Consider the following 17,506-nt stretch of genomic DNA (forward strand, 5'->3'; position numbering starts at 1 on the left):
CTTTTAGAGTTGCTGAAGAGTTTCTCTGATGACTTTAGGTGGAGTCAGGCTAACACTACCCATACACTTCCAGTGTTTGAGCTAAGCTAATTACGGGCGATACGGCTCTATCTCCCTTGTTACTGCACGCACAGTGGAAAGGATGGTGTCTATCTGCTGGTCATGGACTCGGGAGTGAGGCAAGACACGTAAAAAAAAATGTTGGCGTATCCCTTTAACATCGACTCCGTCTCCTTCATCTTGTTGCCTGAACATGAACGTGTTTCTATTGTTGAAAGACGTTATGAAGTTAAAACTGTCATATAAATCTGATTTATTTATTGAATTTGAGTGAATTTTACCTAATAATCTGGAATTTAGTATTGAAGCCATGTGAAAATGTGAAAATCAGCGCCCCCCAGTGGTCGTGAAATAACCTGAAGAGATGAACGTGTTTAGATTAAAGATGCTAAACTTGAGTTAACATGAACAGGAAGTGATGTCACTAAACCAGAAGCAGGAGCCTGGTCCGCCCCTTTACTGTGTCCCCAGAAACACAGCTGTTGTTTCCTGGATTTGTAGCACGTTTGTGTCTTTGTGAGTTTTTTTTTTCTTTTTAAGCTGCAGTGACTTGACCCCTCGGGGCCACGGTAGATTCATAACAAACTCATGGAAGATGTGTTTAATTTGGACCGAAGCTGATTAATGTTCTGTGTTTTAATGTCATTTTGTTCTATATAAAATGTTGGTAACACCGATTAATCAATCAGATAATCAAATATTTATTTCTGAAAACAACTTCAGTTTACCCCAATGTGTAACTTATTTGGCTTTTTATTAGCAAAAATCAAATATGTCTTTCATGAATCCATATTTCACTGAAGGTGAATCACAGCCGCATACAAATGAAAGCTTTCTGGTTCCTTAGAATGAGTTGTTACAAGTCGTTACAAATACATAAGTGGGCGACGCACCGAACCGAGGCGGCCATGTTGCATCGCCATTTTTTTTTACGTTCACGAGAGAAAGACGATAAAACAATACCACATCACCATGACAACATGTTGTCACGCCTGTATTGTTTTGCCTCATGCTGGCGGACCACTTGTTTACATAGACGCTTGTTTATCCTGTTACATGCAGCGTCTGTTGTCTGTCTGACGTCTGCCTGATTTCACGTGAATGCAACATCAAGAATACGTTCAGATATGCAACCGCACCGCTAGATGGGGGGAATTCCTACATACTGGGGCTTTAAGTGAATTTTAAATCAACTCTGAAAATCCAGAATCGAGTTGATCAGATTCTCAACTTTCTCTCTGAGTTGCTCAACTTCAACTGTACTGATCAATAATTATTAATCAGAATTATATAGTTTTATTTTGAAGGGAAGAAAAAACAGAATAATATTAGATTTTTTTTATTTCATTTTATTTTGTTATTTCAGGCAAGTAAAAAAAGAAAGAGAAAGGTTCCCAGAGAGCATCACCCCTCCTCCCTCCATGTGGCGTTATAGGTCGGTGGATGTTTCTGCTCCTCGGGGGCCAGGTGGTCTGGACGTCTCCTCCTCCTCCTCCTCCTCCTCCTCCTCCCTCTCTCCCTCCTGGTTGGAGTGGTCTGCCTTTTTTCTGAAGAGGCGTTCAGGGCCCCAGCTGCTTGGCCTAATGCTCCTCCAGAGAGCCGAGGATTAAACTGAGGGGGAGACGGACGGACGGAGCAGCCGAGTCTGCAGAGGCCAAATGAAAGGAAACGATGAGGAGGGAGGGAAGAGGGAGGGAAGAGAGAGGGAGGGAGAGAAAAGATACAGACAAATAGAGGTTTTAGTGAGCCAGCGTCTCAGACCAACAGGTGCTTTGACTCGGCTTCATGTGGGGAAAAAGACAGAAACTGTACACGTTGGAAATTGAAGCATTGATCAATAACGTTTCATTTTGGCTCGTTAAGCTTCCTCCAATTAAAAATCTGAATAAAAACACAAAAACAAAGAGAAACTGGTGCTGGAGAAAGAAGAAATAACAAATAAATAGACATAGTGCATTAGCTTCATGTGGCTAATTATGCAGCTACATCAAAAAAAAAAAGTGAAACATCTTGTCAATGTTTAAATCGACAGATTTCTTCTTTTATTACAATAAGTGTTTAACTAGAGATGATAACACTTCTGTTAAAGGGACAATGAGGAGTTTTGTTAAAGCGAAGTGTTTTCACACTACATTTATGAGCCTCCGCACCGTGAAATTCTTTGACCGGCGCAAGACAGACTCATGTTTTCATTCATCAAGAAGAAGTCAGAGGTTGGAAGACGATCACATACCGTCGTAGTTCCCACCATAAACGGAGATCCGGCGGCGTTATTCTCATGACTCGCCACGAAACCGAAAGTAAAGAAACGCTGGTCGGCTCGCCCAGCATTTCCACCACCACTAATAATAACAAAATAACCATAAAGACAAAACGATATATTTATCTAAAATGGACCATTAACAAGTGGTAACGTAGATTCATCCACATTAATATCAGACTTTTTTATAACCAAATAGAAACTCCTCATTGTCCCTTTAATTGCTAACAAGTGTCAGTGAAGGCACCATGACCCCCTTCTTTAAAGCTGCAATGCATTGTGGGAACAAAAGGTGAAGACAGCTGCGACCTTTGACCTGCTGAGACGATCACCTGACCGAACACCTAACCCCACAGCTCAAGACTTCCCATAATTCATTGCAGCCTGTTAATGAAGACAACAATATGGCGGCTCAGTACGATACAAGTTAACTTCATCTACTCAACAGGAAGTGTTTCTGGGGACACGATAAAGTGAGGGACCAGTCACAATAAAGTAAAGGACCAGTCACAATAAAGTAAAAAGGACCAGTCACAATAAAGTAAAAAGGACCAGTCACAATAAAGTAAAAAGGACCAGTCACAATAAAGTACAGGACCAGTCACAATAAAGTAAAAAGGACCAGTCACAATTAAGTGAGGGACCAGTCACAATAAAGTAAAGGACCAGTCACAATAAAGTACAGGACCAGTCACAATAAAGTACAGGACCAGTCACAATAAAGTAAAAAGGACCAGTCACAATAAAGTAAAGGACCAGTCACAATAAAGTACAGGACCAGTCACAATAAAGTAAAGGACCAGTCACAATAAAGTACAGGACCAGTCACAATAAAGTACAGGACCAGTCACAATAAAGTAAAAAGGACCAGTCACAATAAAGTAAAGGACCAGTCACAATAAAGTACAGGACCAGTCACAATAAAGTAAAAAGGACCAGTCACAATAAAGTACAGGACCAGTCACAATAAAGTAAAGGACCAGTCACAATAAAGTAAAAAGGACCAGTCACAATAAAGTACAGGACCAGTCACAATAAAGTAAAGGACCAGTCACAATAAAGTAAAAAGGACCAGTCACAATAAAGTACAGGACCAGTCACAATAAAGTAAAAAGGACCAGTCACAATAAAGTAAAAAGGACCAGTCACAATAAGTGAGGGACCGGTCACAATAAAGTGAGGGACCAGTCACAATAAAGTAAAGGACCAGTCACAATAAAATGAGGGACCAGTCACAATAAAGTACAGGACCAGTCACAATAAAGTAAAGGACCAGTCACAATAAAGTGAAAAGGACCAGTCACAATAAAGTAAAAAGGACCAGTCACAATAAAGTACAGGACCAGTCACAATAAAGTAAAAAGGACCAGTCACAATAAAGTAAAAAGGACCAGTCACAATAAAGTACAGGACCAGTCACAATAAAGTAAAAAGGACCAGTCACAATAAAGTAAAAAGGACCAGTCACAATAAAGTAAAAAGGACCAGTCACAATAAGTGAGGGACCGGTCACAATAAAGTGAGGGACCAGTCACAATAAAGTAAAGGACCAGTCACAATAAAATGAGGGACCAGTCACAATAAAGCGAGGGACCAGTCACAATAAAGTAAAGGACCAGTCACAATAAAGTGAGGGACCAGTCACAATAGAGTGAGGGACCGGTCACAATAAAGCGAGGGACCAGTCACAATAAAGTGAGGGGCCGGTCACAATAAAGTGAGGGGCCGGTCACAATAAAGTAAAGGACCAGTCACAATAAAGTAAAGGACCAGTCACAATAAAGTAAAGGACCAGTCACAATAAAGTGAGGGACCGGTCACAATAAAGCGAGGGACCGGTCACAATAAAGCGAGGGACCAGTCACAATAAAGAGAGGGACCAGTCACAATAAAGCGAGGGACCAGTCACAATAAATCAAGGGACCAGTCACAATAAAGTAAAGGACCAGTCACAATAAATCAAGGGACCAGTCACAATAAAGTGAGGGACCAGTCACAATAAAGTAAAGGACCAGTCACAATAAAGCGAGGGACCAGTCACAATAAAGTGAGGATTAGCTTAGCATTAGCCTGGTCCGTCTCTTTATTGTGTCCTCCAGAAACACTTCCTGTTGTGTTGGGAGTTTAGTTTTTTTCCGTCTAACTGATGAAGTTGTTTTGTGAAGCTGCAGTTAGTTGACCCGTCATGGCCGCCGTATTTTAACATCAGGACAAGAGTCGTTTTGCTTTTTGATTTATTTGTTACTTTCATTTGTTTTTTTTTTGTTTTGTTTTGTTTCTAGTTTCACATGTGCGTTAATAAACATTTCCTGAACTGATTCAGGAATCTGAGTTTTCATCAGTGGAGCATGAAGAACAAAAGAGGAGCCATGGGTCGGACGGACGGGGCCCTGAGGCTCGAGGGCCCTTCACAGTCCACAGCCACTGTAGGAAAACTCAACTCAAAAGTTCAGCAGATTTTTCTTTTGTTATTGTTCATCCAACCACAGAAAAACCCAGAGCTTCAGGTACGTCCAGTCTTTAAATCAAGTTAAACTCAGTCTGTTTTTGGCTTTTTCCCTTCGATGTTGCAGTAATACTGTAAAAAAAGAAAAAAAATCCTCTCATGTCTCCACTATTGACTTGTTATTTTCCTGCTGGTTGATCAGTAAATGAACTCGTCGACAGGTTTGATGGAGTCTGAGCTGCTGTAAAGTGTCTTATTGAGGAAACTGTGGGAGGTCAAGGACCCTGCTGCTGCTGCTGCTGCTGAAAACACAACACACACACACCGAGAAACATAAAGGAGGAACTGGTTTTTCCCTCCGAGTCGCAGGAAGAATCTTTTCTCATATTATTATTATTATTAGAGGAACCAGGAGGAAGAGGAAGGTTCACTCACCTCCACGCTGATGGAGATGAAGAGACTCCGATGTTTCCCTGAGAGGAGAGAAAAGAGAAAAAGAAGAAGTGTCTTTGTCTGGAGAGTTTTCTATTTTCTGTTTTTCAGCTGAATTCATCACGTTTAAGTGAAAAACTGAGAGGAAACAGAGAAGAGAGAAACGACTTCATACAGACCGGAGAGGAGCCCAGATGGACCAGGACCAGGACCAGGAGCTCTGGAATCAGCTGCTTTATAAAAATCTCATCCAGTTAAATCAAAATAGATCAATGAATAAAATAAAACAGAGGACTTACAGGTCAGAAACTACAATACGTATACATAAATATAATTCTAATATGGGAGAGTCAGTAAAACTCACTTAAACTCAGTAAATTAACATTAATATAAACAGAATCACATTAATTAGTCTGTAATTAATGGCTCTGTAGCTCAAAGAAATTAACATAAGATAGAAACAGATTTGAAGTTCAATAATTGTGTTGATAATATTGTGAAGGTTTAGTTTATATTTAAACTGTTTATCTACAGGCTAATGAACTAATTACAGATTTAACTAGATGAGACACAGGAACAACAGAGTATAAACATGTTTTAGTGTTAATGAAGCAGCTGATTCAGGATTAATTTAGATGATAAACAGAATAAAGATTAAATAATCTAAACTAAACCTGAACTAAGGATCAAAGCAGCACCAACTCCCTGTAATAAAGCGTTAATAAACCGGATAAAAAGCAGTAAAATCTCTCTGATCTGATAAAAAAAACCCTCCGTCACATCCTCATCCAGATGTTTCTGCAGCTCCAAACATCTGGAAACATCTTCAGCTCCTCCTGGTCCCGGTCTGGTCCCGGTCTGGTCCCGGTCCCGCCTGAGGCTGCTCGGTCGCTTCACCGCGGAGCCGCGTTTTTAACTCCGCCGCCGGAAAAAACTAGAAGTAAAGACGTGAAGTGACGTGATGGTGCAGGTCAGCAGGTGATTGGCTGCTCGGACTCAACTGAACCGAGCCGCTGCAGGTTTAAATGTGGATTATTGATGATGAAATCTACAATAAAACTCTGAACTCTGCTGTGAATTATTAATATTTCAGTTTAATTCCAGGTTTAAATGAATAGTTGCAGATAAAACACAATAAAAAACACTCATAATAATAATAGATGATGATAAATTAAACATTAGATTAACGTCTATAGCTAATAAAGTTAATTATAGGCCTATCAGTGCGTCGTCACATTTAATTCACCTTATAATGAATAAATATTTAACACTATAACTTCGGGTGATTTGATAGATAATTATTATATGAATAAACAACTTTAGAACAGAAAATGATCCGTTTATTTTTTATTTTCAGCCAATTCATTCTGTTTGATTTTGTTCTTCTGTGAACTTCATTCTCTTCACTGAAAAATAAACAGAACGAAACAAAACGCGTGACGTTAATCTGCTGATGTGAAATTTAAACTATTTTAAAAAGTGTAGAAATGTAGGCTAACTTTAAAAAAAAAAAGTTTCTGTAGAAAAAACATCGATCCGAGTCTGAAGCTGCGGTTTAGAAACATCTGGAAATGAAGCTGCACGCGCTGAAACACGACGACACATTCAAGTTAATAAACCTGCGCGTGAGAGACTCCAAGTTTAGAGAAAAAACAAGCAAATAAAACAAACAAATTTAAAAAAAGACTCCAAGTTCAGAGTATCAATAAAATAATAAAAAGTTCCGTATCAATCTAAGTTCTCCAATCAGCCGATAAGTGATCGATAAGTAATTATAGATCCGAGAGCAGCGTGTTGGAGTGAAGTTTTCGATGTGAGACTTTTATTAAAGAAATGATCAATAGCTACGTATCTCATTCATTCAGTTGTTGACACGTTGTAAATAAAGTTATAATTACTGTTTACTGCTTATAATTGATTATATTAATTCGAATAGTAAAATAACTTTTTATTATAAAGAACGAATCATCTAATGCATCAATTACAGCATCCAAACTCATTATTAAATATGTTTTACACTTCAAATTAAAGTTCTTCCGTTTACAACAAGTTTCTTAATGTGTTATAAACTGTTTATTAATCATTTATTAAGTGTTAATAATCTAATTAACTCCTTAGTGACCAGGTATGTGCAGACAGATGTGGACACATTCTAATAAAAAGTTTGAACTTTTTTTTTTAGAGACTTTGTGAACCGAACAACAGCTTCAGCGGAAGAAGAAAATAGATCCAAACCTTGTTGTGTTGTGCGCTTCTCTCTGAAATGTCAAACTGCCATTGTTGACTGCTGTGTGAGTGTATGTTCAATACTTATCTAATTAATTCAGTTGTTGACACGTTGTAAATAAAGTTATACCTAATTATTTTTTACTGCTTATAATTGATTCTATATCAACTTTACTCTAGTAGTAAAATAACTTATTATAAAGAATGAACCATTAATAAATCAACAATAAATGTGTTTTACGCTTCAAATTTTAGTTCTTCCGTTTATAACAAGTTTATTTTCTATCTAATGTGTTATAAACTGTTTATTAAGTGTTAATAATCTGATTAACTCCTTAGTGAGCAGGTATAAAGATGTTATGTGGGACAGACAGAAGTTTGGACTTTTTTGGGGGGACTTTGTGAACCGAACTACAGCTTCAGCGGAAGAAGAAAATAGATCCAAACCTTGTTGTGTTGTGCGCTTATCTCTGAAATGTCAAACTGCCATTGTTGACTGCTGTGTGTGTGTGTCTGTGTGTGTGTGTGATCAATACTTATCTCATTAATTCAGTTGTTGGCACGTTGTAAATAAAGTTATAATTACTGTTTACTGCTTATTATTGATTCTATATTAATTCTAGTAGTAAAATAACTTTTTATTATAAAGAATGAATCATCTACATGTATTAATACATCAATAACAGTATCCAAACTCATTATTAAATGTGTTTTACACTTCATATTAAAGTTCTTCTTCCATTTATAACAAGTTTATTTTATATCTGATGGGTTATAAACAGCTTATTAATCATTTATTAAGTGTTAATAACCTAATTAACTCCTTAGTGACCAGGTATAAAGATGTTATTATGGGACAGACAGAACTTTGGACTTTTTTTGGGGACTTTGTGAACCGAACAACAGCTTCAGCGGAAGAAGAAAATAGATCCAAACCTACTACTTCTCTCTGAAATGTCAAACTGCCATTGTTGACTGCTTTTTATTATAAAGAATGAATCATTAATAAATCAACAATACCAATAACAGTATCTAAACTCATTAATAAATGTGTTTTACACTTCATATTTAAGTTGTTCCGTTTATAACAAGTTTCTTTTCTATCTGACGGGTTATAAACAGTTTATTAAGTGTTAATAATCTAATTAACTCCTTAGTGACCAGGTGTAAAGATTTTATTGTGGGACAGATGCACACTTTCTAATAAGAAGTTTGGACTTTTTTAGACTTTGTGAACCAAACAACAGCTTCAGCGGAAGAAAAAAATAGGTCCAAACCTACTACTTCTCTCTGAAATGTCATTTATTAAGTATTAATGATCTGATTAACTCCTTAGTGACCAGGTATAAAGATGTTATTATTATGGGACAGACAGAACTTTGGACTTTTTTTTGGGACTTTGTGAACCGAACTACAGCATCGGCGGAAGAAGAAAATAGATCCAAACCTACTACTTCTCTCTGAAATGTCAAACTGCCATTGTTGACTGCTGTGTGTGTGTGTGTGTGTGTGATCAATACTTATCTCATTAATTCAGTTGTTGACACGTTGTAAATAAAGTTATAATTACTGTTTACTGCTTAATATTGATTCTATATTAATTCTAGTAGTAAAATAACTTTTTATTATAAAGAATGAATCATCTACATGTATTAATACATCAATAACAGTATCCAAACTCATTATTAAATGTGTTTTACACTTCATATTAAAGTTCTTCTTCCATTTATAACAAGTTTATTTTATATCTGATGGGTTATAAAAAGCTTATTAATCATTTATTAAGTGTTAATAACCTAATTAACTCCTTAGTGACCAAGTAAAGGTGTTATTGCGGGACAAATGTGCAGACAGATGTGGACACTTTCTAATAAAACGTTTGGATCTTGGACTTATTTTTAGACTTTGTGAACCGAACTACAGCTTCAGCGGAAGAAAAAAAAAAGGTCCAAACCTAATTATAGTAGTAATTTATTATAAAGAATGAATCATTAATAAATCAACAATACTAATAACAGCATCTAAACTCATTAATAAATGTGTTTTTTTACACTTCAAATTAAAGTTCTTCCGTTTATAACAAGTTTCTTTTCACTCTGATGTGTTATAAACAGTTTATTAATCATTTATCAAGTGTTAATAACCTAATTAACTCCTTAGTGACCAGGTATAAAGATGTTATGTGGGACAGACAGAAGTTTGGACTTTTTTGGGGGGGACTTTGTGAACCGCACAACAGCTTCAGCGGAAGAAGAAAATAGATCCAAACCTTGTTGTGTTGTGCGCTTAAATCTGAAATGTCAAACTGCCATTGTTGACTGGTGTGTGTGTGTGTGTGAGAGAGAGAGAGTGACGACTCGTGTTTTACACTTCATATTTAAGTTGTTCCGTTTATAATACGTTTATTTTCTATCTAATGTGTTATAAACAGTTTATTAAGTGTTAATAATCTGATTAACTCCTTAGTGACCAGGTATAAAGATGTTATTATTATGGGACAGACAAAACTTTGGACTTTTTTTGGGACTTTGTGAACCGAACAACAGCTTCAGCGGAAGAAGAAAATAGATCCAAACCTACTACTTCTCTCTGAAATGTCAAACTGCCATTGTTAGTTGTGTGTGTGTCCGCGTCGCTCCGCCCCCCCCTCCCTCCCTCCCTCCCTCCCTCCCTCCCTCCGCCTGCTGGACTGTGAGTCCGGCGGGATGAGGAGGAGGATAACTGCAGCTCCTCTCCTCTCCTCTTCTCCCGCTGCCTCCGCCGATCAGCTGGACTTGTTTCTTCCAGAAGCCGGAGGGAGAGAGGAGGGAGGGAGAGAGAGGCCGGACACACACCGACACACACACACCGAGCACAGGGCACCGGGGGGGCCGCACCACCATGTCCCTGAGCCCCAAACACTCCACTCCCTTCTCAGTGTCCGACATCCTGAGCCCCGTGATGGAGGATCATCTTCATCTTCATCATCACAGCAGCAGCGGAGGAAGCTACCGGAGGTTCAGCACCGTGGAGCCGCAGCTCTACCGGCAGCCGCAGGCCGCTGCCTCACAGACCGGTATATTTCTTTATTTAATTTAGATTTAGATTTGTCAGTAGAAAAGAAATAGCTACACTGCTCAAAAAAAAAATGAAGGGAAAACTAAAACAACACATCTTAGATCTCAATGAATGAAATATTGCAGTTTAACATCGTTATTCAATATATAGTAGAGTGTGTTGAGAACAAAATAACATAGAAATGATCAATGTAAATCAAAATCATCATCCCAGGTTGATATACTTGGAGTTACAATGTGTTGTTTAAGTGTTCCCTTTATTTTTTTGAGCAGTTACAAAAAACTGACGGCCTGAGGATAAGACAGAAAAGTCCAGGACTTGTAGTTATTTCCACTGTGTGGTCCTCTGAGACAATCACACATGTTGTTGTCTACATGTTGTCCATTGTCTAACTGTGTCTGTTTATGCCTCATCTTTGTATAATAGCTTGATTATTATTATTGATTGAATTGATTATTATGGTGCTATTTGAATTAGAGTCTGCTGGTAGCTATGGCTCAATCAGCATTAAGAATAATAATAAATCGACTGCAAGGACTCACTAAAATATGCGGTAGGTTGCAGGCCTGAGTCTAAATCACCTTAATTAAGGAACTTTATAATAAATATCAGGACGTTGATTCTTGTTGTATTGACTCTGTGCTTTGGCCTTTAGCATCTTAAAGAGAGGAATAGTCACCACATGGTCTCAGAAATGCTCCGACGTTGTGCTCCTTCAAAGCCAAACTTAAGACTTTTTCTGTTCAGCTGCATGTGCATTTGGTTGGTGGTTGAGTTTATTAATCCCTATGAAGGGAAATTAATTTCCTTAAATGTCTTTGGTGTGGATGAACTTCTGTGTATCTAGTATCGCTGTTTACTTTTAATATGTCGTCGTCCTATGCTTCTGCATGACATGGTGCTATATAATATAGGCTAAATCAATTTGAATCTGCTGGTAGCTATGGCTCAATCAGCAGAATAATAATAAATCGACTGCAAGGACTCACTAAAATATGCGGGAAGTTGCAGGCCTGAGTCTAAAAATCACCTTAATTAATGAACTTTATAATAAATATCAGGACGTTGAAGAAAAGAACAGCCGGTGCTGTAGCTATTCTGTACTCTTATAATAATAAACTGTATTTATAGAGCGCATTTTCACCTGAAGAACAAGTCTCAAAGCACTTACAATAAAAAATAGGAAAATATAGAAAATATAAATAAAATAGAAAAAATAAAAGCTAAATTAGCAAAAAAAAAAGAAGCACGAGGACATTCTAAAAGACCAGGACATCAGGGATAGGCTTTCTTAAAGTCTCTTCAAGGAGTTCCCTCTGCTTCTCTAGACTCTGAATGACTTGATGAAGTGATTGTTGCACCTGCTGCACTTTTATCAGTTGTTATTGTTGTTATCTTGGTCTTTTAGGCGGTTTTCGTTATTCGTTTCTGTTTCTTGCTGCAAAACAAATTGCCCTTACGGGATAATAATACAGATATCTTTGACTCTTCCTCCTCTTCCTCAGCCCCTGCAGCCTCAGCCTACCACCACCACCACCACCACCACCACGCCGCCGCCGTGCCCCCCCCGCACCACCACCACCACCACCACGGGGTTTCCCACCAGTTCTCCGGCGGCTTCTGCACCAACGGCGGCATCGGAAACATCGCAAACCTCGGCAACATGGCGGAGCTGCCGTCCTACCAGGACACGGTGCGAGGAGCAGGAGGAGGAGGAGGAGGAGCAGGAGCAGGAGGAGCAGCGGTCTGGTACAGCAACACGGAGCCGCGGTACCAGACAAGTAAGGAGTTAGAGAGAGTGTGTGTGTTGGGAAATGATGAAAATACTAGAGAATGCATTTACTGAAGGAAAAACGCGTGAATGCTGAAAGCTGGAAGCTGAATGAGCTGAGTAAATTGTTCAAACAATGCTGAGTTAAGTGAAGAAACTGCTGTGAAGACTATGAAATGGTTGGAAATGACTTGAATTGCTGAAGATCAGTATGAAGAAATTGAAGGAAAAGATTATTATTATAATCGATAATCAAGTCGCTCTGGCTTTAATCAGAAGTTTATCTCCGAGGGACAAAAGTTTTCAATTGTTCTAATGTCTGTAGAATAACTTTAATTTAGGGTAAAATGTTCCACAACTCCTCAAATTTAAAGTCTTTGAATTAACATTGATGTTAAATAAACACAGACAGAGTGTGTGTGTTGGGAGAATGATGAAAACTAAAGACTAGAGAATTCATTTCCTGAAGGAAATACGGGTGAATGCTGAAAGCTGAATAAATTGTTCAAACAACGCTGAGTTTAGTGAAGAAACTGCTGAAGCGAGGAAAGAGAGGAAACAATATATGAAGGAGTGTTGGAAATTACTTGAATTGTTGGCAGATTTATTTAAAAAGTGACAGTTTGAAAACATCTTTGAAGGAAAAGATTATTATTGTTATTATTATAATTAATAATCAAGTTGCTCTGGCTTTAATCCTAAATTTATCTCAGAGGGACAAAAGTTTTAAAAATAACTTTAATTTAGGGTAAAATGTTCCACAACTCCTCAAATTTAAAGTCTTTGAATTAACATTGATGATTGATTGAGACAGTTTAGAGTGTGTGTGGGGAAAATGATGAAAAGACTAGAGAATGCATTTCCTGATGGAAATAACGTGTGAATGCTGAAAGCTGAATAAATAAATTGCTGAATGAAGAAACTGCAGCAATCTTGAAGAGATGAAACAATATATGAAGAGTATAAAATGGTTGGAAATTACTTGAATTGTTGAAAGTCTACTCAGATTTATTTAAAACTGACAGTTGGAAAACATCTTTGAACGAAAATATTATTATTATAATTGATAATCAAGTCGCTCTGGCTTTAATCAGAAGTTTATCTCGGAGGGACAAAAGTTTTACATTGTTCTAATGTCTGTAGAATAACTTTAATTTATGGTAAAATGATTTAATCTCCAAGTCTTTGAATTAACATTGATGTTAAATATTGATGTGAACTCAAATGTGTTTTACATTTTATATTTTTAACTAGTAAATGTTTTATTCTTTTAATGTTAAAATAGTAAAACATATTAAACTGTTTATTAAGTTGTGGTTTGTTCAGTCTCCAGGTTCATGGGCCCCTCCGGGATGGTGGGGGGTCTGACCGGGATGGACTCGAGCGCCGCCGCCAAGTCCATGCAGCACGTGGCGGCGGCGCTGCACGTGGCGGCGGTTTCGGCCCCGCGCAGGAAGCGGCGCGTGCTCTTCTCGCAGGCGCAGGTGTACGAGCTCGAGCGCCGCTTCAAGCAGCAGAAGTACCTGTCCGCTCCGGAGCGCGAGCACCTGGCCGGACTCATCCACCTGAGCCCGAACCAGGTCAAGATCTGGTTCCAGAACCACCGATACAAGCTCAAGCGTCAGGCCAAGGACAAGGCGGCGGTGGCGGTGGGGGGGCAGGACGGGACCGGGACCGGGACCAGAACCGGAAGTGGAACTGGAGGAGGAGGAGGAACCGGACTGTGCCGCTCCTCCGAGTCTCCGGTTCTCTCCAAGACCGGGAAAAGCTGCCGGACGGACTCAGACGGCTCCAATCTGGACGCTCTGACGGTGCAGAACCAGGTGAACCAGGTGACCCAGGTGACCCAGAACCAGGTGACCCAGAACCAGGTGACCCAGAACCAGCATCTCTCCTCCACCGACGACCTGGATGACCTGTCCCCCCTGTCCCCCCCCAGCCCCCCCCCCGCCCCCGCCAGCGCCGCCGCTGGGCCTCCTCCACCACCACACCGGACACATCAACATCAACATGACGCAGCAGAGTCAGGCGGACGCGGCGGCGCTCATCGAGTACAGCAACACGATGATGGGCTCCAACAACCTGCTGTACGGGAGGACGTGGTAGTAGAGACACGGGGGGTGGGGGGAGATGTTGTTCCTCGGGTTGGATTGTTCAGTTCTGGAGAGACGCAGCAGCAGCACCACCGGTGGTTTTCTTTTTTTTTTTTTTTTTGAATGGATAGTTCACCCAAAATTCAAATTTCACTCATTATTATTATCTCCTCTCTACCCTCATGTGGACTAAGTAAGGGCTGGGAGAAGTTTCAGAGCAGCAGTATTTGTCCATATAATGGTTGTGAATGGATACCACTTTTCTTTCTTCACCAGAAAAACATCCAAATACCTCCATAGTGCTCGTCTGTAATGTCTATATTTTAAGCACTGCTCTTCCTGTGTCAGTGCAGTGAACCGAGACACTGGGAGCTTCCGCTACAAAACAAGCTTAAAATATAGACTTATTTAATTTTGTTTTGGAACAATTTCTCATGTCGGGGCTTCAATACAAGAGGAACATTACAGACGAGCAACTATGGAGGTGTGTGGATGTTTTTTTGGTGTGTCTTTTTGGATGAAGAAAAGTGAGCACCATTCTCCCAACCATTATATGGACAAATTTAATGGTGAAATTTGAATTTTGGGTGAACTATCCATTTAAATTTCCGTGCGTAAAAGTTGTTGGTTCCTTTACGCACCAGCGAGGACTGAGCGGGTTTGAGCAAAAACTAAAAAACTGTTTATTATATCAGAGCCTGAAGCCGAAGCTGCTCTTTATTCTCTCCCTGCAACAAATACACAGTTGTTAAATCCTGACAGGACCAGAACCAGAACCAGGACCAGGACCAGGACCATGTTTTTATGTTTTTAACACCGAGACTGCAACCGAATTGCCCAAGTTGGGACAAATAAACGACTTGACTTGACTTGAGGACGAGGCCTCACCTTCATCTAGCTCATTAAATTATTGCAGGTTTATATCAGAGACTCGTTAATCACACACACACACACATTTATCCCGCGGGAGAGATTTTCTGTTTGTTTGTTTCCAGTTTTGAATAATAAATGATATTTTCACTTTGAACATTTGAACGTTTTCATTGAGCAGAGGAAAGAAAAGAAAAAGGTTTTTATGGGGTTTTTTTGTGTGTGTTTGCAGCTGAGAAGAGAAGCTGCATGGCGCTGTTTGGATATAAACCGTGACACCTGAACGCACCATGGAGACGTTCAAAAAATCAGATTTTTAAAAATCGTTTTTTTTCTTCTTATAAATTAAAAATGTCAAATCAAAACAGTTTATTTTGGAAATTCATTCATTTTTTTATTTCCTGTCTGAAACAAAGAAGCACAGTCCGACACTTTGTCCTCGACTCACTTGTATTTTACAACAGACTCTGCTCTTAAAAATCACAAGTTACATAATAATTATAAGTTTCTTCTTTTTCGTGTTGTTTTTTTTTTTTAGTTGTAAGTTGGATAAAAATTAAAAAAAAAAAAAGAAAAAAAAAATTCCTTGCAAAGACATTAAAATGAAAAAAAGATGACAAGTTCCTCCCTAAAAATATTCGCCCCCCCCCCCCCCAACCCGACACCGTCACTTTACAGTCCAACGTTACTGTGAGTTCAGTTCCAGTTGTATCTCCTGGAGGGGGGAGGGGCGGGGTAGCCGCCGCGGCCGGAGCTGAAGCCCTGAAACACACAAACACAAAGTCAACACCTTTTATAATCAAACAAACAAACTGTTCGTTTTTAAAAACACGATTATCAGGTTTGAAAAAAAAAAAAAAAAAAAAATTGTTTCATGTTTTTAAAAATTCTGATTATTTTAAATCAAGTGTTTTATTATCCCAGGGAAATAAAGAAGAATTCGTTTAAATCAATTCAGTGGAGTTCATTCTGCTAAAAAAAACAAAAACATATTTGGTTTCACTCATGTTCAATGTTTTCTCAAATTCAAACTCAGGTTTTAAAAATAAACAGGAATAAATACTCAGAGTTAAAATGTTAAAGAGTTGATTCAGTCAAAATCTAAAGAACTAAAACAAGAAAAGAGGGAAAAAAAGAAGAATTCAATAAGTTTGTGGATCATTTGGAAAAAGAAGATTTCTACAGGGACAAAAGATTTTTATTTTTTTAAATGTGGAAAAAAAAAAAACGTGAAAAAACTAAAATAAACTTTTATGAGACGAGTCGTCGCTCTTTGGTTTTCTATAAGAACGAACCTGTTAAAGCTTTAATGACTTGATGTTTATGGATCAGTGACAGAGAAGAGTTGGAGAGATGAGAATCTCAAAAATATCTTTAAAAAACTAAAAAGCATCAGATTTGTTCAAATGGACATTTTGTATTTGTGTTGGTTTTAAAACATCTGAACCAATTTTTTTTTAAACAAAAAAACTGATTAATTGAAAATGGTGGAACCACAACAAAATGATCAATATTAAATATTTTATCCTCCTACAGTGGGTTTAAGTAAACCTATAAAATATACTTTATTCTAAAAATATTTAATTGAAATTGATTTTTTTGTTTGGTTTCTATAATTTAGTTTTTGAGCAGGACATGTCCTAAAAACAAAAAGGTTTTTTGTTCCATTGGAAAAGTGAATTAACATTAATTTCACACTTGAGTCCCGATTTATTTTCCTGTATAAATTCAGATTTTGACCCGAATACTGAAACTGGACTCAAGTTAAAATGTTTCAGCAGCTTTTAAGAGTCGATTCAATCAAAATATAAAATAAAAAAAAATAATAAACTAAGAAACAAGAAAGGAGGGGAAAAAATGTACAGAAGAAATGAGGAGGTTTGTGGATCATTTGGAGGAAGATTGTTTCTACAGAGACAAAGACTTTTGTTTTAAATGTGAAAAAACCCAGAAAAACTAAAATAAAACTTTGTGAAATCCATGAAACAAAACGTTAATTTGAGGATTTTTATATACAAACCTTTAAAAGCTTTAATGACTTAATGATAATAAATTAAGACAAATAGACTTCGCAAAGATTTCCTCCTCAATCCGAAGTCATTCATTAGTTAAAATTAAAAACATGTACGTATTATTTTAATCCTGATGCAGGAAGTCTGAAGAAAAAAGTCATTCTTTTAAAATCTGTGTGAAAAAGTTCAAATTTGTTCAGATTGAAGTAAATTAACTAAGAAAGACCGATTCATTCAACAAAAAAAATCAGTCATTTCTGATAATTGATTAAATGATGT

General features: G+C 38.1%; 2 protein-coding genes across 3 annotated transcripts in view; one reads left to right on the top strand and one right to left on the bottom strand.

The window, feature by feature from the left end:
• The first annotated feature begins 10,304 nt into the window (after positions 1 to 10,304).
• On the top strand, positions 10,305 to 14,358 carry LOC146961153 (homeobox protein Nkx-2.4-like). Its single transcript, XM_085771677.1, has 4 exons — positions 10,305 to 10,479; positions 11,987 to 12,262; positions 13,579 to 14,172; positions 14,207 to 14,358. Exons 1-4 carry the CDS (start codon positions 10,305 to 10,307, stop codon positions 14,356 to 14,358), a joined length of 1,197 nt encoding a protein of 398 aa, XP_085627803.1.
• Positions 14,359 to 15,577: 1,219 nt separating this feature from the next.
• Positions 15,578 to 17,506, bottom strand: part of xrn2 (5'-3' exoribonuclease 2) — a 52,742-nt gene continuing 50,813 nt past the window's right edge. For both annotated transcript variants that reach the window (XM_085770459.1, XM_085770458.1), the window contains one exon: positions 15,578 to 15,977. In XM_085770459.1, the coding sequence (XP_085626585.1) occupies positions 15,912 to 15,977 (66 nt within the window). In that variant the 3' untranslated portion in view covers positions 15,578 to 15,911. The remainder of the gene's footprint in view (positions 15,978 to 17,506) is intronic.

Source organism: Trachurus japonicus, chromosome 24 (genome assembly GCF_045865225.1).
Source record: "Trachurus japonicus isolate A0001 chromosome 24, Traja_1.0".
NCBI classification, from domain to species: domain Eukaryota; kingdom Metazoa; phylum Chordata; class Actinopteri; order Carangiformes; family Carangidae; genus Trachurus; species Trachurus japonicus.

Bases quoted from the DNA above. Each gene is read 5' to 3' on its own strand.
- LOC146961153 (XM_085771677.1), top strand. From the start codon at position 10,305: ATGTCCCTGAGCCCCAAACACTCCACTCCCTTCTCAGTGTCCGACATC. The intron at 10,480-11,986 runs GTATATTTCTTT...CCTCTTCCTCAG, and splicing joins GGCCGCTGCCTCACAGACCG to CCCCTGCAGCCTCAGCCTAC. The intron at 12,263-13,578 runs GTAAGGAGTTAG...TGGTTTGTTCAG, and splicing joins GGAGCCGCGGTACCAGACAA to TCTCCAGGTTCATGGGCCCC.